The following is a 22,833-nucleotide window of genomic DNA, read 5'->3' as shown; positions in this document are numbered from 1 at the left end:
AAACATTTCTTCGTTCGCTAAGTAATTAACACGGTACGGTATGAAGCTGAATCCTTCGTCTACTAGGTCCGCTGACGGAGATTATCACAGAATATGGCAAATACGTTGGACGTCCCAATCGCCTGCTCAAATATCGGGTCTGGCGGAAACATGTCGTGCTGCTATACGAATGACCAGAGCAACCCAATATGCGAGCGCCTCTTCCCCCCAGAAGGCAGCTTTTTAAAATACGGATGCCTAACCGGTAACTGCGTGAACGACTGCGACCCTAGGAAGCTTTATAATTCTACACTCCAGCAGAATGGCGCTGGAAATGGCCAAATGCCCATTTTAAAATACATGGCCTGCGCCAATATCCCGTCTATTGCTAGCTACGCTAATCGAGACGTGCTGTCTCCAAACATAACCAAGTCTATCCAGAAGTTTATCTTTCCACACACCACCGAAGACAGCCTTCAGAATGTCACATCGGCAGTGACCGACTGCCTATCCTCAACTTGCAGGAGATCTCGGGATTCTACCTTCTGCTACACTAATTACTGCTCGCCTGTGAAGCTCCTTCGAAACAACACTTCACCGAATCTTGAGGCGATCCATACCTGTCTGAACACACTCTGCGACAAGACGGTCAAAGCTTTGCCTTGGGCTGATACAGACGTAATTGGAATCGGAGTAGGTGGCTTCGACTTGGCTTGCAACTACAACATTACTGACCAGAACTCCTTTCAGGTCTTCTCATCGTACGTCATGCAATGCATATTCATTGTGATACTCTGGCTCGGTTTCTTGGGCTTTGCGATATATCAGCACAAAAGAAGCGAACCTGAAAGACCGTCCGAACCTGGGAAGCATTACAAATCCTGGATTAATCTCCTGTCAGAGTTCCACAAGTCTCAGTGCTTCTTTAGCGCAACCCTCATGATTGCCTCCCTCAACTATGGCATCTACAAAGTCGACACGTTGGTAACCTTTTTGCTGACGCCACTCGCAACCAACAGTGTCCTCCCTGTCGTCTTTGCTTACCTTCTCCTTTTGTACTACAGGAAATCATCTACGGGAGTCACACTTCTGACAATCTCCGTGTACGCCCTATCAACACTGGTTTACTGGAGCCTATACTGGCATTTCATTCCCCTTGGAGATTCCGTTGACGCGTTCAATCTTTACCGGAATTTCAGGTTCAGGCTTTCGGCTCTTCCAGCCTGCGGAGGATATTCAGGCCTATCTGTCTGTCCCAACGAATATGCGAGGAAGGGATTGTTCAATGCAAGGGATGCAAGTCGTAGGATCAAATTCCTTACTCCTCTGATCTGGACATACTCGACACTCATTCTTTTCGCTTTACTTGCTTACCAACTTTATCGATGGCGTTCCAAACGAGGGCCGAATATGGATTCTCCAGTCTGGCACCGGGCTTTCTGGTTCACGACCATCATCTTCCTCGCAGCTATCGGTATGCAACTTGATGTCCTCTCGATCTCTATCAAGCTGAACATGATAAACCCGGGGGGCTGGACATTTGGACAGATTGTTGCGGTTACGGTTTGGATTCCGCCGTTGCTGGATTATGTATACCGCGAGATGAGTGAGTGGTTACGGCGACGGCCAGGCTGTTGAGCGATGAAATAGAAGGCTAACAATGTCCAAGAGCCAGATAAGCACGACGAGACGACATGCGGCGATGGTATGAAGCAGTCGAGCATGCTCAAGGATAGCGAGAAAAAGTATAAAGAGGGCATGCGTACGGAGTTGCAATTTGAGAATGGCACCGATGAGCGGAGAAATGGTATTAATCCGTCCGCTACTGTGTAGGGAGACAGGAAATAAGCACTAGCGTCGTGAATTGCCACTGGACTGAGGGGCCTTGAGCTCAACGATCCAGGGTTCCTAATCTAGGTTCCTGGGCAAGAAACTGGATTTTCTTACTATTTGGTTTAATGCAGCGGTTCAGAGATTTTCACAGCGGTCGATTACTAGTTAGCACCTCGAAATTTGATGGACTTCAAGAATCACGTGGCGATGGTCCATGGGATCGACCTCCGGCTATGATGGTTTCTCTTTGCGAACCTCTCAGGGACCTTAAGCGCAAGCGATTAAGACGTCTAAAGTGATATCAGATGCCTCCTTTTTTTTTTTACCAAAGCCTAATCTTCCGAACATTAATAAGACCTGTGCAACGCCTAAGTATTCCCAAGACTTATACAACACAAATCTAGATTCCTGTCGGGAGATCTTAAAGCGAAATAGGGGTTCTAATTTTATTCGTGTTTTAACCACTTACCCCTATTAGCGTGAGTCCGAAGCTTAGAGAGTGTAACCGACTACCGGTACCAAAGCTTGCACCACCTTATGACTCACCACCCTATTTCTTGACATTATATGTCTCACTACTTATTTCTGTTACCTATTTCTATTACCTATTACCAACTGAGTGACGTTGTCTACAGTGGCAATTGTGGATCATCGTCATCTTCTCGCCCCCTACCTCGTGTATATATAGGGACTTTAGAGCTACATTTACAATTAAGTCGCTCGTTCAATTCCCACACTGCAAAGCTTACAGTTATAAGCCCGGTTCGGAGGGTCAACTGGGAGCCGAACGGATCGTACCGGTCAACTTCCTGAAGAAGCGTTAGCTTGCCAAAACTCCGTTCAACACGGCCATGACTTCCGATCCGTTTCATCATTGGTCGCCTCCGTTACCCCGCAAATGCAAGCAAGCAGACTAGCTGCATCGTTAGCGTGCCGGGGTGTCTTCAGCTGCGTTCATCCACCCCGGAATAGTGGCTTGCCGTACGTGGACAGACTTCGTTGGACGGAGTGCTGAGAGAGCAGTGATGTGAATTGTTACACAACATTGCTCCAAGTATGCTACAGCAAAAAGTGGTGTTGCGGTCCTCGCTGGTGTGAAGGCCAGAGAGCGAGCAGACGCTGAAAACGGCATTCTTTTCTCTCCACGACAGGCGTATACCGGTTCTTCAGCTTCTGATATACCTAGTATGAAGATGTCTGGAGTTTTATGCAGTATCTGAAGAGTTCGAGAACGTGCGTGGAATGAGTCTCTGTAAGCCACAAGGGAATGCCCACCTCATCGGCTTGACCAAGTTTACTGCTGAATATGCTTCTCGGATCACCACCGTCTGGGATCAAGGGTTGCCCGCATAAAGTATAAGTTGGTTTCCGATTCCTGTAGCTCTTGGGTCATCCTCAAAAGAATATCCCCTGCTGAAAACCCACCACGAGCCGTGCGTTTGGCGCAGTCAGTTTTTTCTCTTTGATTGGTCGCGCACACATTGCCTAAGCATCGAACCATTTTCAGCGTCGACTGCAACATTCTTTTCCTATTGCACCGCCCACAATGCGCAATGGTACCAAGCCAGTCTGCTACCGATTTCGGGACTCGGGCTTCTGCTCGTACGGCACGAGCTGTAAATTTTCTCATACCGACCCGAGATACAAAGTTCACCACCCTGACGGCAAGAAAGTGAGTCTCCCTATGAAACGTAAACAGTTTTGTTCTAGACTCGTAGCCCAATTGGTAATTTCTCTTTGCTGCAAAAGAAGAAAAAGAAGCAACAACCATCCCACCATCAGCGACAAAAATCACGACAGGACTTGGATGCGATTTCCGCTTTTTTTGCACGGTACCCAGACTTCGCGTACGACGATAAAAGAGGCGTGGCGGAGGAATTCTACCGCATGTGCGACTTCTTCGCTTGGGATCGGGACGACGACGAACGCCAGGAAGCTCGTCAAGCATTCAAAGATGCCATGGTCATTCGATTCAACAGCCTTTACGGAACTAACATCTCTGATATTGAGAATTGGCACAAGCTCTGCGTAGCCGTCTACATTGAGCCGTTGCCTATGACTATTGCGGAATGCAAAGAGGTATGTATCTGGTAACACTCTGTAGTGCGCTTTTATCTGAATGTTGATAGAAAATCAAGAAGATACATGTGAATCTTGTCGATCTAGTAGATACTTCTGGGCGAGATGTAGAATTATTTTCGTCCTTGGATGAACTGAGGGAGTATACGATTGAGAACGGGAAATTCTTTCCAAAGGAATCGGCGTATGCGGGCGGCGTCCTGAAATTCTTGCTTCGTGAGATCTTGTAGGCTATGGCAGTCAATTGAAGATGAGTCGTTAGTACTGGGTTGTTTTGAAACCCCATGGAGCGGAGGGTTTCAAAGATTTTTATACCGTTCGAAGATACGGCTCGGCGGGAAAGGACAGGAGTTTCTCCACCGTTCGTGCATGCTTCCATCGCTTGTGTCTCAGCATAGATGAATTCGTCATTATGCCATCCTTTGCGTTGTGCAGTGGAAAGCACGGCGTGCGTGTGAGACAGGCGAGGAACAGGTGGGGAAAAGTTGAGAGAGTCTGGGGGGAACAGGCTAGACCCCGTACGTTGTCCAAAATTAGCAGAGTTGGCATCTGTTGGAACCGATTCAAGCCAGTCAAGGATGCTGCTCGACTTGTCTGTCTCCATACTGTACGTTCTGTCATGCTGGAATCAGCCTTCTGCGGAAAATGGAGATGTGGACTGCAAAGGTGCTTTCATACTGTTGAAAATAAAGTTTGCGGCAACAGTCAAGCTCTAACCGGATAAAGTGCATGTCCAAGGACCCCTGCAACGCCCGTGCGCAGAAAGCGCAAGAAAAACCCAACACCGATTGTGCAAAAGACCAGCCACAGACTTAGCTTGATTTAATATAGATAATTACGTAAGACAAATTACTCTGTAATTATTATGTGAGACGTGCGCTAGCCGGGATTGTCAATTGTTCTAATGGGAGGTACCGAGGTTGTATGTGTCACGTGCGGCTCAGCGACTCAGCGGGCCGAGCTTATCTCAGGTGCCTCAGCCGCTTCTTTGAGGAATTTGTGGCGTTGCATGGCGCGCACTAACTCCTGAGCCAATAGAACGCCGCGCTACCCCCTACTACCCCTGCCACCCCCAAAATTCCTGTGAAGCGTCTGAGAGATTATGGGCGCGCGTTTGGTGTAAACTGGGTACTTTTTCCAACATATGTTAGTTTTAAACAACTCTAGCGGCGTGAATATACTAGCTATAGTCTTAGTGCGCGATGCATTTAAGTTATAATCTCTTCTTTTATTAAATTATAATAATTATACCTAGCTAACTACTGTATTAGGGGGCGAGATACAGCCTTAAAGTTTAAAGGTACGTTTTTGAAACTGGTCCTACTCCGCCAGCCGCATCGAAACAACAGCCGTACTCTACCACTACCACTCCGTTTCCTTCCAAATTTACGGAGGCGCCTCTTCTATCCTATAACAACCGGCTCGCCCGGTTAAACTATACCTATACTACCGTCGTGTTGTGTTCTGGCAGGCGACGCGGTCGTAGTGACGCCTTTAGGGCGCTAAGCTTCGAGCAGAGCGTCGTGCAGAGGTTCGAGCAGGGCTTTGATAGAGCTTCAAGTGGAGCTTTGATAGAGATTTAATAGAGCTTTAATAGAGCTTTGATAGAGCTTTGATAGAGCTTTGATAGAGCTTTAAGCAGAGCTTCGATAGAGCTTCTAGCAGAGTTTCGATAGACCTTCGACAGAGCTTCGACAGAGCTTCGAGCAGAGCTTCGAGCAGAGCTTCGAGCAGAGCTTCGAGCAGAGCTTCGAGCAGAGCCTCGTGCAGAGCTTCGAGCAGAGCCTCGTGCAGAGCTTCGAGCAGAGCCTCGAGCAGAGCTTCGAGCAGAGCTTCGAGCAGAGCCTCGTGCAGAGCTTCGAGCAGAGCCTCGTGCAGAGCTTCGAGCAGAGCCTCGTGCAGAGCTTCGAGCAGAGCCTCGTGCAGAGCTTCGAGCAGAGCCTCGTGCAGAGCTTCGAGCAGAGCTTCGAGCAGAGCCTCGTGCAGAGCTTCGAGCAGAGCCTCGTGCAGAGCTTCGAGCAGAGCCTCGAGCAGAGCTTCGAGCAGAGCTTCGAGCAGAGCCTCGTGCAGAGCTTCGAGCAGAGCCTTGAGCAGAGCCTCGAGCAGAGCCTCGAGCAGAGCCTCGTGCAGAGCTTTGTGCAGGTGTTCGTGTAGGAGTTTATGCAGACGTTCGTGCAGACATTTGTAGAGACGATCGTAGAGAGGTTCGTAGAGACGATTTTAGAGAGTTCCTAGTATAAGTGCTGCGTGTTAGTAGAGCTTTGGAGCTCCATATAGGGCTTCGAGTAGAGCTTCGAGCAGAGCTTTTGGTAGAGCTTTTGGTAGAGCTTTTGGTAGAGCTTTTGGAAGAGCTTTGCAGAGCCTTGGTAGAGCTTCGTGCAGAGCTTCGTGCAGAGCTTCGTGCAGAGCTTCGTGCAGAGCTTCGTGCAGAGCTTTGTGCAGAGCTTCGTGCAGAGCTTCGTGCAGAGCTTCGTGCAGAGCTTCGTGCAGAGCTTCGTGCAGAGCCATGTGTAGAGCCATGTGCAGGCGTGCAGACGTGTAGATTGCAGACGTACAGATATTCGTACGGGCGTTCGTGTGGGTAACTAATTAATTAATTAATTATATGGACGTTTATAAAGCCGTTCGTACGGCGTTCGGTCGATTAATCGTATAGACGTTTATAGAGCCGTTCGTGTAGACGATTAGAGTCTTCCTAGTATATCAGTGCTGCGTATTAGGAAAGCTTTGGAGCTCCGTATTAAGCTTTGAGTAGAGCTTCGAGCAGTGCCTCGCGTAGAGCTTTTAAGCAGAGCTTTCGAACAGAGCTCCGTGCAGAGCCTTGAGTAGAGCTTCGAGCAGAGCTTTGATAGAGCTTTGAGTAGAGCCTCATGCGGAGCTTTGAGCAGAGCTTCGATAGAGCTTCGAGCAGAGCCTTGTGTAGAGCCTTGAGTAGAGCTTCAAGCAGAGCGTCCTGCAGAGCTTCGAGCAGAGCTTTCTGTAGAGCCTTGAGTAGAGCCTCGAGCAGAGCGTCGTGCAGAGCTTCGAGCAGAGCTTTAATAGAGCTTCAAGTGGAGCTTTAATAGAGCTTTGAGTAGAGCCTCGTGCGGAGCAGAGAGCAGAGCAGAGAGCTTCTCTATATAGACCTTGTATTTAGGCTTATTTTTGAAGGCCTTGTAAACGGCTTTGTATAGAGCTTTGAGCAGAGCTTTGTATAGGCGTTCGTGCAGGCGTTCGTGCAGGCGTTCGTGCAGGCGCGTTCGTGCAGAGACGTTTGTAGAGACGTTTGTAGAGATATTAGGGGTATAATCGGGCTCCATTACGGATGGATTCTATAGAGCGAGAGGAGGGCTTTTAAATGGAGGTATCGGCGAGTTAAGCGGTGGTGTATTAGGGGGCAATATACCGCGTTAAAGGCGAACAACCGTTGTCTACTAGGCAGGCTGGCCTGCCCTTACAAATCGCGACCATAATCTCTCAGACCCTCGGAGAGGAATCCACCTCGAGGCTCTGTAATTGGCTACTAGAGCTAGCGCAAGCACTAACGCCTGCGGCATACATTAGGCTGCGGCGCCAGTCTCTAATTGGCTTAGGTGTGGCGGTGCCAGCCGCTGATTGGTTCAGGAGTGGATTTTCTCTCCGAGGGTCTGAGTCAACTGAGATAAGGCCGAGCCGTGAACACCAATGGAGATAGGGTTGGCTCTCTCGGCTGCGACCACCGTCATACGCAACTTACCTGAAGACCCGCACCCACCATCTGAACCCACTTACGTCAAGCGTTCTACCATGGTTGAATCAAGTGCCGACCCCGTAACTCGAATCGCATGCTTCAAATTCCTCCCTACAGTCACACCCGAGCAGAAGGGGAATCGCACGCGCGCATTTCTCGATCTATATGCGCAGCACACGGATCTGATTTTGGGAATGCCAAAAGGCGGAAAGCCGGTGCATACACCATTGGCACTGACTGGTGTGAAGAGGGAAAGTGGATGGGACGCAGGGTTCATAGTCACGTTCAAGGTATCAAGGAAAGAGCTCTACTTGATAACGTTCCTAGACTAAGCTTTGCAGAATGATGCCGCGAGAAAGGCATTTGATGCTGAGCCGGGACATGATACGTTGAAGGTAGATATGGACCTCTTCGGTTGCCTAGTTCAGCTTAGTAAATTGTGGCTAATGCCCTGGATAGAAAGAGACGGATCCTCTTTTGGAACAAGTCTTTGTTTACGATTTCATTGAAGAGAAGAATCTTGGTTGGTGAAGCGATGCAAAGGTACAAATTGGCAAGGGGTTCTGAAAATGTTTCTAATCTCTGCCATGGGAGTGTTTTGAGATGTCTCTATCATTCCTCTAGCAAGCCATGTCCATACTTTCATTTGACTGTTTGACTCATCAACACGTTACCTGCCCGCTCCATGAGGGGTAGAAGGAAGGAACTACGAGAGTACCGTTTTGGTGTGTCATACCAGTCCTCGCCTAATTCTAGTACTTGGACAAGAGACTAAGTCAACATTGTATAGTTCCCTTAGACGTATACAGTAGGGCTATGCTTAGCCGACTTGGAAATGAGTATGATGCGCAAAAACCAAGCTCTCGTAGGTCAAGTGAACGTCTGTCTTAGGCTAGCGTCCCATCCCCTGCGCGGCTCACGGACCTCATTCCCCAAGTATAAATGCCCACCTTCCCCCCTCCCTTCTGCAACTACCGCTTCTTCCTTTCTACTTCAACCTCTCTACTCAACTCTTTGAATCCTTCGCTCATAGGATTGATTCTTGCATGTCAAGTCGTCCAGGGGACCATCACGCCCCTGCACTCGCCCGGACCTTGTGCCTAGTGGTCCACGAATCGACCGGAGTGAGTTGACGGAGCCTACCACACGGAAGCTTACGGTGGCTTAGTTGAGGGCTTGTTGGGGCTCTCAATGATGGTCAGAATCCAACTACAGGGGAACTTGGCGCTTCCTGTCGGGCGGGATCTACAAAGTACTACCCCAGTAACAACCCCGAACCCGCCGTTTTTTTCTTTTCATTGATATTCCTGGTTTTCGTGGGGCCAGGGACTCGCAGTGTAATGCATGCTGTTATTTCCTACCCTACCTACTGCTTAATGAGAACATCTAGGCAGGTTGTGTACACCTCAATCTTTCCTTCTGGAAGCCCTGGCAACATGGCCTCAGTAGGCCAGTCCCATACCCAGTATCGTGTGTACAGGCTTCCTGGTATTACATCGCTCGAGATGGTTGCTGCCACGCCGCACCACGCCGCACCTCCTTCGAATTCCACAGGGTAGGCAAAAATCTAATCTTATCTCGATACGATATCTATCACATATCGGGGAGGGGAGGTCATTTGGCGCGGTTACGACCCGGGCTAATATGAGGTTAGGGTCACCCCTGCTGATAACGCCCCCGAGTACCCTCGCACGCGATTTTGGGCGAAAAGGTACATAATTTTAGTTAAACCGGTACTCATGGGCAGTCGCGTAATGCTGCTCTGAAATTTAAACACCTAAACGCGTTTTATTATTACTATTATATATAGTAAGGGCAGTATATATACGTAGAGAGTTGCTATATTATATACTACTAGACGTTATTAAGACGTCTTAGTTACTACAGTATAGTCCTATATTAAGGTGTCTTGGTTATTACAATATAGGTTCTATATTAAGGCGTCTCGGTTACTGTCACGGGGCGCGGAACAGTGGCTGCTGAACGTATGTATTTGAGGAGTCTACAAGACGTTGCGCGATCGATTGTAAGGATCGAGGGCGTAGGAAGGTGATAACGTGTTCCACCACTCAGTGGGCAACACCAGTCAGTGGGCCACTCCAAAAACCACCAAAAATCAGGAAAATCGCATCTTGATATCTTAACAACGGCTTAATAATAAATTCTAAAATTCTATAGCTAGCCTTTTATGCCTATTCTAAGACTCTACTCTAACTTTAGAAGTAATTTATTAAGTAGTTTTAAAGGAATAGCAATTTAGCTCAAAATTGGGGGCTAAAACTTGATATCTTGATAATAGCTAGGCTTATTATTCTAGAACTTCAACAGGAGTCTCAGAATAGGCATAAAAGGCTAGCTATGGAATTTTAGAATTTATTATTAAGCCGTTGTTAAGATATTAAGATGCGATTTTCCCGATTTTTAGTGGTTTTTGGAGTGGCCCACTGACTGGTGTTGCCCACTGAGTGGTGGAACACGTTATAACGTGCTTGACCAGTAAGCTGCGCAGACCAGTAAGCTGCGCACCCCACCAAAACCAATACGCGCCTCGTACGATTGCTCAACCACAGTAAAATAAATTTAATTTAAAATTTGACTAGCTATTTCTCTGTATGCTAGGGCATCGAGTTCTATTGTGGCCTTGAATATGGCAGTTGCTGCACATTAGTGGTGCTCGCTGCCGTACTAGAGCAGCCCAATTCTAATCAGCCTCCTGCTCCCTATTTTCTAACCCCTCAACCATAGCCTGAGCCTCCTGGGCCTGTAGAGCGCCTCCCTGTGCAATATACCTTCGGCGATGCTGCTCCTTTTATTTTTGGTATTAATTAGCTATATAAAGCTCTAAATTCTCCTTTATAAGTATAGCAGCTAAATATATCGCTATCTGGCACCCCTTAATAAGTTAACTAACTGCTTAACTAGTGGGGCTCTGGGACTGGCGCTGGAGGAGGTCTTATATAAGCCTAGCCTACTACTCTAGCTAAGCTATAGTATGTGGTGTTTCTAACGTCTATAGAGGTGCTGCTCTATTGGCTATGCCTAGTAGAGAAGGTATTTTAGTAACTATAAGCGATAATAGGATACGCTAAGGATTATACGGTATAAGCCCTATAGTAAGGAATCTACTCCTAATATTCTGATCTAAAAATATAGATAGTCGAACCTTTATATACGTCGTAAGGAAGTCTTCTTTATTAATATGGTAGATTCCTTAGCGGGCGAGCTTTTAAACCTCACGTCCGTATAAGCGCTTTAAAGGGGAGTAGTAGCCTATATTAAGCGGCTAGAGAAGATATAATGTATATAGAGGCATATAGAGTGTAATAATCTTATGCTCTATACAGTACTGGTTAAATTTAGGCATAGTGTAGCTGCTATAGCCATTAATAATAAGTAGGTAGTAGGCTCCCTTAGTATAAGTGTTATAGACGCTTTAAGTACGATATTATAACTACTTAGAGAGGAGTCGGAAGAAGCTAGTTAGTTAATATAAGCACAGTCCGGAATAAAGCCGATAGAACTATATAATAAGGAATAGTAACTAAGGTCATATAATATGCTACATATTAAATAAGAGGAATAAGAGGAACTTACGTACCTCGCGTATAAGACGTATATTATATATAAGAAGGATTTTATAGGAGTACGGTTATGTATTTAAGGACCCTTAGTCCCTACCTAGATAGTTCCTTCCTTATAGTAATTCTTAGAATATAATTAGAGTTAATCTATTAGGCAACCACTCCACCAGTTATTATTACGTTATTAACTTTTATACTTACATTTCCTATACACCTAGCCTAATAATAAGCCCATCGTAGTTCTTGCTATAAGGTTCCGTTATATAATTACTACCTAGTTATAGTATTAATATAAAAAGTCAAACAATATACCACTAAAAGCAGCCACTATAACGCTATTAATAGTAGCAACTACTTTAGGGATAGGAGGTAATACTAGTATGGCGGATACTAACTTATAGCAACCTATAACGGTTAAATAGCTATAGGAAGTAGTTAACTAGCTAACAGCTAATAATATAGTATTAGAAGAAAGACTTAATGGGATAGGAGCAGTAAAGATTAAGCTACTATTAATTAAGAGATTTACAGGAGAGAGGTTAAAGCTTAAAGGATTCCTTATATAGATGCACTTTAAGGTCTTATAAGAGGGAGTAAAGTTACCTATACCTATAGATTGGATAGCCTATATAGGACTATTCTTGTTAGGAAAAGTACTTAAGTAGTTTAAACTTTACCTTATGGAGATATAGGCAAACGGAATAACAACCACTAACTAAGATGTGCGATTTATATTCTTAAGTTAGGAAAAATTCACAGAACGACTTACGCAAATATTTGGAGACCTAAAAGAAATAATTATAGTAAAAAGAAAACTCCAGAACCTTATATAACGAACTTTAGTAATTAAGTATATAATATAGTTCTAGACACTAGCAATATAAGTAGAGTAGAATAATAGGGTACTTATAGTATAGTATAAACAGGGACTTAAGGCTAAAGTTTAGGACGTAATTATCCTAATAGAAGATATGGACACCCTAAGGGAACTAATAGATTAGGCGATTAAGATTAACAATTAGATTTACTAAAGGGAACAGGCTAAAAGAGGTTAAGATAGAGTTCTATAGTTATATAAGGCGTAAAGTACGTAATAATAAAAGCTAAGTTAGAAACTATAGTATAGCGCAGAGCTAATAGACCTAAGTAGTACCAAAGAAGCCTATAAAAAATAGAGTAAACTATAGAAACCTAAAGAATAAGGATTAAGTAATTAAAGGTCTAAGGAGCAGAGGCCAAATTAGGGATCTTAATAGCAGAAGATATTTAGGCGGACTCCATAATAAGAAAAATAGTTTAAAGAAAGAGCTTATATAAATTACGGAAAATAGGGTTATTATATTAGAGACTATAGAAGTAGGTAGAGTTACTATATAGTAAAGGGCATAAGACTAGTAGACGATATATATGTATAAAGGGATAATAATATACTGTAAGGAATAAAAGAATGTTTAATTAAAAGTTTTGCGTTTTATTATAATAACACATGCTAAATTTATAAGGACGCTAAGTACGGCGTAAGCTATTAGCTATAAGAGCTAGCACCTATAGAATATAGAGGAACTAACGAACTAGTTCACAGATCGGATATTAAGGACGATAAATTTAACCTAGGCGAAATATTCCGTAACGATGAGGTAATAAGGGCCGCTTACTAGGAGTAAGTAGACCTTAAAGATATTATACTAGAGGTAGAGAATAATTCCACTATAGAATAGGGAACATTAGTAGGGATTAAAACCCTACTAGATATGATATCTATCGCTTTATAAGACGCAAGAGAAGTAGGATAGTAAACTACTTCGGCACTCGATAAAGGCAAAAGGCTAAAGGCTTAAGATTCTTATAGCGAGATAAAAGACGACTAAGATTCTTAAGATAAGATAAGGTAAGCTTAAGAACCTATAATAGATAGAAACCGATAAAATAGAGCAGCGGCTTAGTTTAAAGACATATAAATAAGCTTGGGATAGAAGTTCCTATAGGTATAAGATTCTCAAGACGAGATAAGTGAGATTTAAGACTTTTAAGACGAGATAAGAACACTAAAAAAGCCTAGTTAAACTAAGGCTAGAGCTAAGCTTAAGTTAGAAGCGAGCTTAAGATTAAAGAACCTAAGGGGTTAAGAATTCGGAGTATAAATTAGAACACCTATAGATAAGAGGTAAGAAGCGTCTTTATAGATTAGAGAATCTATAGCATAAATAATAATTAGATTAGGAGATAGATATATAGACCTAAAGGACTTACTAGGGGAATATTGTATTCGGCCTAAAGATTAAAAAGTTAATACTAAGATTAAGAAGTAAGATAACTTTAAGGATTAGAGCGTAAGGCGCAAACTAAAAGAAACTATAGAAGAGTTTAGATAAAGAATTATTGTATAATAAGAATAGAAACTAGATAAGAGATTTAGTATATTGGGACGTATAAAGGACAGAGCACTAGTATAAAGAATTACTAATAGGCTAAGAGCAGGTATATTAAGAGCTAAGTGGCTTACTAAACTAGAAGATAAAGAGGATTTAGGGATTTTAACTAGGTTTAAGAAACGATATACAAAGGGCTGTCACAATATAGTAATAAGAAGATACTTCCTTATAGACAGACTGTATATACTCTAGCAGCTATACTAAAAGTGGTATAGGCAAAGGCATAATAATAAGTAGGAAGATTTCTATATATAGTTAAATGAAAAAGTTATTTAGGACCACCTAATTATAGAGAAGGCTATAATATATATTAAAGGAGCCTTAATTATAACGTTAAAGGATTTAGAGGAATATTCAGAGGACTAAAGAAGTAAGAGACATATCTTAGTACCTATGAATAAAGTTATAACGTTTAGATTAGCGTAATAAAGGTTTAAACTTAAGAATAAAGACGAGCTAAGAGTTAACCTAAAGCGCCTAGTATATTATACGTTATTATAGATTGCGTATATGGACGATATATACAAAATATATAAGAATCTGAAGGAAAAGAATTGGAAATACCCTATAAGGATATACTGGATAATAGACGAGTAATAGTATAGGAATGCCAAATATATACATAAATAGCATCTAGTAGAGGTCTAAGAGGAAGGAAGCTTAGTACTTTAACTAGGAAGATTCCTTATAGAAGAATGCTTAGACGGATAATAGTAGTAGGAATACCTAGAAAATATATATTTATAGTATATTAAAGATAAAAAGCGAACTAGGCATTAGCCAAAGAGCGAGCTAAGTGCACTAGGATTAAGCAGCTAATAGTTAGAAAAAGTAAAGGCCTATAGAACTAGAGGGAGCTAGTAATAGAGCCTTAGACCCTTAAAGGAATTTAAGGACAATACCTAAATTTATAAGTTAATTGGTAAGATTAGCAGTTTAAAGCGCTAATAGATAGTAGAGTAACGCGAAACTATATCTTACTAGTAGTAGTTAAGAGAATAGGACTACCGTATAGATAAAAGGAGTAACTTTACCTATTAGTTACGATTTTAGGAGATCTAATAACCTATAAAGGAGGGATTATTAATCTTAAAACAGGACCTATTTAGATAACTATTAAAGGGAGACAAATTAAGATATCTTTTAATATCCTATTATTAGGACGGGATAAGGCAGTATTAGGTATGCCTTAGTTATAGGAATACAATCTAAGGATTAATTAGATTACAGGTTAGGTTAATATTAAAGATACTTAACGCTATAAGATGCGATAATAAGCTAAGTTAGTATAGTACTAAGTAGGAGCAACCTATAAAGAAACAGAAAAAGGACTAAGTTATATACTAAAGAGATACTATAAGTACGGCAAGAAACTATAGTCACTAGAAAGTAAGAAGCTATTAGAATATATAATATAGGACTATAAAATAGAGTTAGAACTAGGAATAAGTCTAAGGTTCTTTCTAATCTACAAGCTTACTAAAAAAGAAGGTAGAGCATTAAAAGAGTTTATTTAGGAAAATCTATAAAAGGGATATATTAGACCATTACAGTTATTAGCGGGTTATCTAGTACTGTTTATACTAAAGAAAAATAGTAAACTAAGGCTATGTATCAACTATAGATAGTTAAATAGTATTACTAGAAAGGATAGGTATCCTTTACCCTTAATTAGCGAAATCTAAGATAGGATAGGTAATGCGCAAATCTTTATAAAGATAGATCTAAGATAGGCGTACTATTAGATTAGGATTAAGGAAGGCAATAAATAGAAGGCAGCCTTTAGGTTAAAGGAAGGACTATATAAACTATTAGTTATATAATTTGGGCTTATAAACGTACTAGCAATATTCTAAAAGCGTATTAACAATATATTAGGAGAATACTTAGATAAATTTATTATAGTATATCTTAACGATATTATTATCTACTTAATAATTAAGGAAGAATATAGGGAATACGTTAAATAGGTCTTAAAGAGACTATAAGAAGAATAGATACTAGTAGCAATTAAGAAATGCGAGTTCTTTACCAGGAAGACCAATTTTATTAGATTTATTATTAAATTAGGCTAACTTAGTATAGATCTAAAGAAGATTAAGGCTATAGTGAATTGGTAGGAACTAGAGAACATTATATAGTTAAGATTGTTTTTAGGGTTTTGCAATTACTATAGAAGGTTTATAGCGCAGTAATTAAAGGATATTAAGCCATTTACGCGGTTAATAAAGAAAGAAGAACTATAGGCATAGGGAGAGGAGCAAAGAAAACTCTTTAAAAAAGTTAAAGAGTTGTTTACCTAAGAGCCAGTTCTTAAGATCTATTAACTAGGACTAGAGACGGTTATAGAGACGGATATATTAGACTATATACTAGGGGCATACTTTATATAAAGGCATTAAGACGGATAGCACCTAGTAGCATACTATAATTGGAAGATAACACTACCGGAGTTAAACTATAACATCTATAACAAGGAGTTATTAGGTATAGTTATAGCATTAAAGAAATAGAGAGCATTTTTATAAGGTATAGAAAAACCATTTATAGTTAAGATAGATTATAAGAACCTAATAGGATTTCTAATAATAAAGGAACTTAACTAAAGATAGGTTAGATGGGCAGAGATGCTTACGGAATACTATTTTAAGATTTAGTATACTAAAGGTATAGATAATACGCGGGTAGATGCTCTAAGCCGTAAAGCTAAACTATAAAATAAGGAAAAGCTATTAGGGGCTTTATTACGAAAAGATATAAACGGATTAATTAGGTATAATTATCCAAAAATTATAGTAACTTAAGGAGATAATAAACTAGAGAAAGTCTACGAGATACTAGAAAGCTTTTAGGTATAAAGAATTCTAAAAGTACAGCTAGAAGACCTATAGACGGATATATACAAAAATCGAGAAGTAAAGTATATCCTAAGAAGTATAGCAGAGTAGTTTGTGGAAGACTTTTATAAGGGACTAACTTAAGGACACAATGGAGCTATGGGCTTAGTGTTAAGACTTTAGGAGGAGTATATTATTAACGGAATCTAAAGGATAGCTAGAAAAGTTATAAGGGAATATTTAGAATGCTAAAGGAATAAACTAATAAGGTATAAGCTATATAGAGGGCTATAACCTGCCGAAATACTAGAGAGACTATAGGAGATTATATTATAGGACTTTATTATTAAGTTACTAAAATTAAAAGATCCTATTACCGGACAAGATTATAACGCGATCTTAGTAATAGTAGATAAGCTTATAAAGTGGGGATACTTTATAGCATATACAGAAGAAATCTTAGTAAAAGATATCGCTAGAATTTATATTAAAGAAGTGTTTATAAGATATAAAGTACTAAATAAAATTATATTAGATAGAGATCTAAGATTTATAGTAGTATTCTAGGAAGTATTCTTAGCGGAGTAAGGAGTTTAAGCAGCAACTTCTACCGCATATTATTTATAGATAGACGGTTAAATGGAAAGATTAAATTAGACGCTAGAATAGTATTTAAGACATTATATTAATTATATATAGAATAATTAGGTATTACTATTACCAGTTATATAGTTTACATATAATATAACACCTTAAAAAGGAATAGGTATATTACCATTTAAGGCAAATTACGGATATAAGTTAAGAATATTATTATTACTATAGTAAGCAAAGAAAACAAGTAGTATAGCTAAAGAAAGGATAAAGATATTAATAAATCTTTATATAGACCTTATAGAATTAGTAAAGAAAGTATAAGAAAGAATAAAAAAGTACTATAATGCTAAGAGATCTAAGGGACTAGATCTTAAGGAGGGAGATAAAGTGTGGCTACTATACAAAAATTTTAAGAGTTGATAACTAAGTAAGAAGTTAGACTATATTAGACTAGGACCTTTTAAAATTATATAGAGGATTTTACCGGTTACGTTTAAGTTAAACCTACTAGCTAAAATAAAGATTTACTCTATATAGCATATCGCGATGCTAGAGCTAGTATATAGGAATATTAAGCCACTAGTTTATAAAGCAGACATATATAGAGGATAAGAAGAAGACAAATAGTAAGTATTAAAGATCGTTAATTATAAGGACATTAATGACAAAATATGGTATAAGGTTAAGTAGATAGGCTATACTAAGACTACCTAGGAGCTACTAGAGAATTTAAAGAACGCTATAGGAAAGGTATAGGAGTATCGGAAGAGATTAGGTTAGGTAGTATTAATAAAGAAGGATCACTAAAGAATAAGTTACCTAAGGGGGACCTAAGAAGAGCAGTTGCCGAACTACTTAGATCTATTTCCTTCTCTATTAGAGGAGAATCTGTTCTTTTATTACCTAGTTTCTACAGACCTTATTCTATAAGTTTCTACTCCTTAAAACAAACCTTCTTATAAACCTTCTTAAGACAAAGTAGATAAGTAGATGCCGTAATTCGAGCATCTAAGGCCTTCTGTTCTATATTATAGGAACGTTCTAACTTAATAAGGGCTTACGACAGTTTACTATCTAGCCGCGCAGTAGTAGATTAAATACGAGACCCTAAGACAAATTAATTAGGGAACTAGACGACTATTAAGAGTAATAGGTCGCGCATATTTAGTATTAGAAGTAGAGCGAACGTTATAAGATGACTAAATATTCGCTTTAATGTACTCTAAATAAGAAGAAGGTTGCTAGGATAAAGGACTTGCTAACGTAATATAAACTAACCCCTCTTTTAAACAACGAGAATATAGAGACGGCATAATCTCACTAAGAGATAATATTGCAGCAATAGTGCGAGCATAACGTTGGGCGTATAAAGAAGAAATTGCTTTAGGTATAATGAGTAATAATATTAACTAAATTAATTAGACGGATATTACACCTCTAGTAAATAACTTAGAGATGTTTTAAATCTTTAAGGACGAAGATAAAGAGGAGGGAGATAGTGTTACGGACGCTTTAAGTACGATATTATAACTACTTAGAGAGGAGTTAGAAGAAGCTAGTTGGTTAATATAAGTATGGTCCGGAATGGAGCCGATAGAACTATATAATAAGGAATAGTAACTAAGGTTATATAATGTGCTACGTATTAAATAAGAGGAACGAGAGGAACTTACGTACCTTGCGTATAAGACGTATATTATATATAAGAAGGATTTTATAGGAGTACGGTTATATATTTAAGGACCCTTAATCCCTACCTAGATAGTTCCTTCCTTATAGTAATTCTTAGAATATAATTAGAGTTAATCTGTTGGGCAACTACTCCACCAGTTATTATTACGTTGTTGACTTTTATACTTGCATTTCCTACACACCTAGCCCAATAACGAGCCCATTGTAGTTCTTGCTATAAGGTTCCGTTACAATAAGACTCTATATATCTATTAAAGTGCTAAATCTACTTATATCCTAGCTTATTAGTTATCTAACTATTATTGCTTATAGCAATTACCCAGTTAGCAGGTAGAGTTTAATACCAGCCTAACTAGTAGACCTTGCCTACTAGGATAACGAAGGGCGGAATTGCCTAGCCAGCAGCGTTAACTCCCTTAATTACTGTCACCTATTCGCGATTGCCTGGCTATATAAGGACTGCTCGGCCTACTATCTTAGAGCTTATAACTACTTTTAACGTCGCAGCTACACCCATTATAAATCCAGTCTTATTAAAGTTGTAGGTATCTTTATTAAGTATGCCGTACTTCTAACGCGTCTCCTTAACGCGTTTAAACTACGCGTTTATTATATCTAGATCCTCGCATTTCGCGCGCTATAAGTAGAACTTTTAATTCCACTTTATCTATAGCTCTAGCTAGGTGTTTATAAAGCGGCGTACCCAGTTTATACTAACTGGCTAGGGGGGAGGATTCTAGCCGCGCGCTATAAGTAAAGTATCTACTATACACCGTACGTCGATAATCTAGGGGGGAAATCCTTATTAGTTAAGGTCTAGGATCTACTAAACTAGGACCTGTTCTTCTATTGGCTGTAGCTTACGGTTAGGTAAACAGATTTTGTGTTTAGCTTAAGTACCATAGAGTCGCGTTCGTAGTATTAATTCTAATACATCGTATAACCGCACTAAGGTGCGCTTGCCTTAAAGTGGGTTCGTTTTAAAAGATAAAGAGGTAAGAAATAGTCTCCCTTCTTTTTAAAGCAATTAAAGGCGTTATGGTAATGCCATATTGATTTCTATACGAGGCGCGTATTGGTTTTGGTGGGGTGCGCAGCTTACTGGTCTGCGCAGCTTACTAGTTAAGCACGTTACTACGCGTGGCTGACGTAAGCTGTACGCGAAGCGTACGTGAGGGCACGGGGTTCCGCTAGGGAGTCTCCTATGGAGGCTCCTGCGGCGGCGTTCCGTGACAGTTACTATAGTAAAATAACTAATATACTACTCTTACCTATAAGACGACTGGGAAAGTAGCTACCTTTAGCTATATTAACTATAATTAATATAATTAATATAATTAATTAATAGGTATAACGCCGTTTTACGCGACTTATAGATGAAACCCTTAACTTAGATTTAAACTATAACCTAAAATTAATATTATAGGACCCTATAATTAAGCGGATTTAGTTAATTAATATATATAACTTTACTAATTAAATTAAGCAGTTAATGGAACTATTATAAAGCGAATTAATATATGCTTAAATAGTATAAGAATAGTACGTAAATAAAGGGCGAGCTTTCGCGTAGGATTTTAAGGAAGGTAATATAATTTACCTAAATATACAAAACCTAAAGACCTAACGGCCTTTAAAGAAACTTAATTAAAAGTTTATAGACTTATACTAAATTAAGAAGAAACTAAGCCCGTACGCTTATAAGCTTAATTTACTAACTAAGATAAAAATACACCTAGCGTTTTATATAAGCTTATTATAACCCTTAAAAAATAAATATATAACTTATAAAGTGCCGCTAATACCTTCTATAATTATTAATAATAGCAATAGTTCTTACTTTATTAACTTAAATAATAATATATGCCCGCGAAGCCCTACTGCACGCGTCTACGTCGCCGCGGGTGGAAACATCATCTGGAATCCTATTCCTCTTGATGGCCAAGTGCAGAGGCGATGGTAGAGAGCCGTCGCAGCGCGTGCAGCGCTGTCGTTCGACTCTGTGGCGATGAGCCCGCGACGCGTACAAAGCATCGCCCTTAATAACACCGGAGCCTCACTGCCTCCGCTTAGAGCTCCTGTTTAACTATCTAGGGAGGCCCATCAAGGGAAACTGGGATACGAAAACCGCTCAATATACGACTACCTGGCTCGCAGCCAGGCCCGAAACTGGCCTTATTCAGCCAGTTAACGTGGACGCGTCCTAGGCGTATAACAGGACACCCTTAGGCTTGCACTAGCTCTAAGATTGCAAAGTATGCGCGACAAGGGCGTAGGGATCCTCCTTTTATAAGAACTTGTTAAGGTTAACGCGTCGCAGATACTTCGTACGAAACTTATTAAGGCCCCGAGGCCACCGCGAAGAACTTGTTAAGGCCCTGCCTAGAGAACTCATTAAGGCCCCTCTATAAGGGCCTATCTGGTATCCGGTACACTTAGGTGACTCAGAAGAGGGTCTTAATAGGCGTGGTGCGCGCGACCTGGTCGACTGCGACGGCGACGCGATGGCGACGCGACGGTGACCAGACGGCTCAACGAGGCGGAAACACGGGTAAAGCTCTAGGCAGCGGAAACACAGGCCAGCTTCGACGGCCCCATGGCGTTCGAGTCGACTCGCAGGCGACTCACAGGAGGGTCTTAATAGGCGTGGTGCACGCAACCTGATGCATACATATGGGGGAGGCTATAGGGGAAACACAGGCCAGTCGGACAAGGACTTAACAGTTAGAGACACAGGCCAGCTTATAAAAGGGGGGGACATAAGCTTAGTTAGTAGGAGAGGGGGGAGTAGGTCGTCCGGTGCGGGACCTAGTGTCTCTACGGCCCCTCTCTTATAAGACACAGTCGGCCTATTATAAGAAGACTTTTATAGGCAATACGAAATGGGAACTGGTAGTAGTATAGGGTGTTACGCCCCTATATTACTACTGGCCTCCTATAGGGTATAGTACGTAGTAGCTACTACTAGCTCTAAGGACCTTACCCTTTTACTAGGCTCTAACCCTTAGTGCACCTAGTAGGTAGATAGGATTATATCCTAGCTAAAGAGACTATTATATAGCTTAAGAAAACGGATACGCGTATTAGTATATTAATAGATAAAACCGTTTACCTCTAGGGCGGTATACTAGTAAGATATACTTAAGGAGTAAATAGGAGTTACTTAGACGGGAAAGGTTTTATCTAGGCTTTAACCGTAGAAGGTACTTAAGGCTTTTATATTATAGAATGCAGCTATAACGCCCTTATAGGATTACGCCAGTAGGCGCGTAAGATAGGAGTTACAACCCCTATAAATAGTAGCTTATACCTATACTAGCGAAAATAATAAAAAGAGGCGTGAAACTAGAGGCTATAGAAGGCTCTTAAGCTGTATAAAAGTGTACTAACTCTAGGAGGAGACTCTTATATAGACTACTAGGGGGTAAACTGGTACTTAGGCTAACCCTACTATAAAATATTTAAGAGAATGGTAAAATTCCCTATATAAGTAGTAGTAGCAGCTAACTGCTTATAGAAAGCCCTAGGCCTTTAGGCCTAGAAAAGGGAAAGCTACTAAAAAACTAGGGTAGAGGCCTAGATAAGTAGGTATACTAAACTCTACTATATAACTACCTACCTAGCGGTCCCTATAAGCCTTAGGGTAGAAAAGGGACGCTAGGTGGATAATATAGCAATTATATAGGAGATAGTAAGATAAATAGAACGCTTTATACTAGGATTTAAGATTACCTAAATCTAATAGCTTTAATAGGAAAATATAAACTAAGTAAATAATAAGAATAATAAGAGGATATAAGGGTCGCTAGAGACTTGCTAGGGAGACACTAAACAAACGCATAGCTCCCTTATTATTAGTATATATATACTAGGAATGCAAAAACTCCTTATTTAAAAAGGAATAATTATAAACGGCCTTATATATAATATAAGGCTCTATAACCATAGACTACACCTAGAATAATACTATTGCTGTGTATAATAGGGATATACCTAATCTATATACGCAGTATAGGTGTGCTACGGCTACTATATAGGCCCCTACAATATAAGATACTACTTAAATTAAAACCAAATAAAATGCGTAAACTGCC

The 22,833-nt window shown here is 40.5% G+C and overlaps 3 protein-coding genes across 3 annotated transcripts; all 3 read left to right on the top strand.

Moving 5' to 3' along the window:
* Window positions 1–150: 150 nt before the first annotated feature.
* K441DRAFT_592582 (uncharacterized protein) lies at window positions 151–1,617 on the top strand (the record flags this gene model as incomplete). The annotated part of the gene is made up of 2 exons (XM_067644888.1): window positions 151–672; window positions 730–1,617. The coding sequence occupies 2 exons, from the start codon at window positions 151–153 to the stop codon at window positions 1,615–1,617; spliced, it is 1,410 nt and encodes a 469-aa protein (XP_067497236.1).
* Window positions 1,618–3,191: 1,574 nt separating this feature from the next.
* On the top strand, window positions 3,192–4,158 carry K441DRAFT_670225 (uncharacterized protein). Its single transcript, XM_067650251.1, has 3 exons — window positions 3,192–3,484; window positions 3,562–3,891; window positions 3,942–4,158. The coding sequence occupies exons 1-3, from the start codon at window positions 3,359–3,361 to the stop codon at window positions 4,119–4,121; spliced, it is 636 nt and encodes a 211-aa protein (XP_067497235.1). The 5' UTR covers window positions 3,192–3,358; the 3' UTR covers window positions 4,122–4,158.
* Window positions 4,159–7,572: 3,414 nt separating this feature from the next.
* K441DRAFT_647956 (uncharacterized protein) lies at window positions 7,573–8,450 on the top strand. The gene is made up of 3 exons (XM_067646874.1): window positions 7,573–7,890; window positions 7,942–7,995; window positions 8,060–8,450. Exons 1-3 carry the CDS (start codon window positions 7,657–7,659, stop codon window positions 8,129–8,131), a joined length of 360 nt encoding a protein of 119 aa, XP_067497234.1. The 5' UTR covers window positions 7,573–7,656; the 3' UTR covers window positions 8,132–8,450.
* The last annotated feature ends 14,383 nt before the right edge of the window (window positions 8,451–22,833 follow it).

This window comes from Cenococcum geophilum, assembly GCF_001692895.1.
Source record: "Cenococcum geophilum 1.58 unplaced genomic scaffold K441scaffold_80, whole genome shotgun sequence".
Classification (NCBI taxonomy): domain Eukaryota; kingdom Fungi; phylum Ascomycota; class Dothideomycetes; order Gloniales; family Gloniaceae; genus Cenococcum; species Cenococcum geophilum.
This window is presented reverse-complemented; position numbering and strand designations above follow the sequence as displayed.

Excerpts from the sequence above, each read along its gene's own strand:
- K441DRAFT_670225 (XM_067650251.1), top strand. The coding sequence starts at position 3,359 with ATGCGCAATGGTACCAAGCCAGTCTGCTACCGATTTCGGGACTCGGGC. Across the intron at positions 3,485-3,561 it reads ACCACCCTGACGGCAAGAAA|AAGAAAAAGAAGCAACAACC; the intron begins GTGAGTCTCCCT and ends TTGCTGCAAAAG. Across the intron at positions 3,892-3,941 it reads CTATTGCGGAATGCAAAGAG|AAAATCAAGAAGATACATGT; the intron begins GTATGTATCTGG and ends GAATGTTGATAG.
- K441DRAFT_647956 (XM_067646874.1), top strand. The coding sequence starts at position 7,657 with ATGGTTGAATCAAGTGCCGACCCCGTAACTCGAATCGCATGCTTCAAA. Across the intron at positions 7,891-7,941 it reads GGTTCATAGTCACGTTCAAG|AATGATGCCGCGAGAAAGGC; the intron begins GTATCAAGGAAA and ends TAAGCTTTGCAG. Across the intron at positions 7,996-8,059 it reads CGGGACATGATACGTTGAAG|AAAGAGACGGATCCTCTTTT; the intron begins GTAGATATGGAC and ends TGCCCTGGATAG.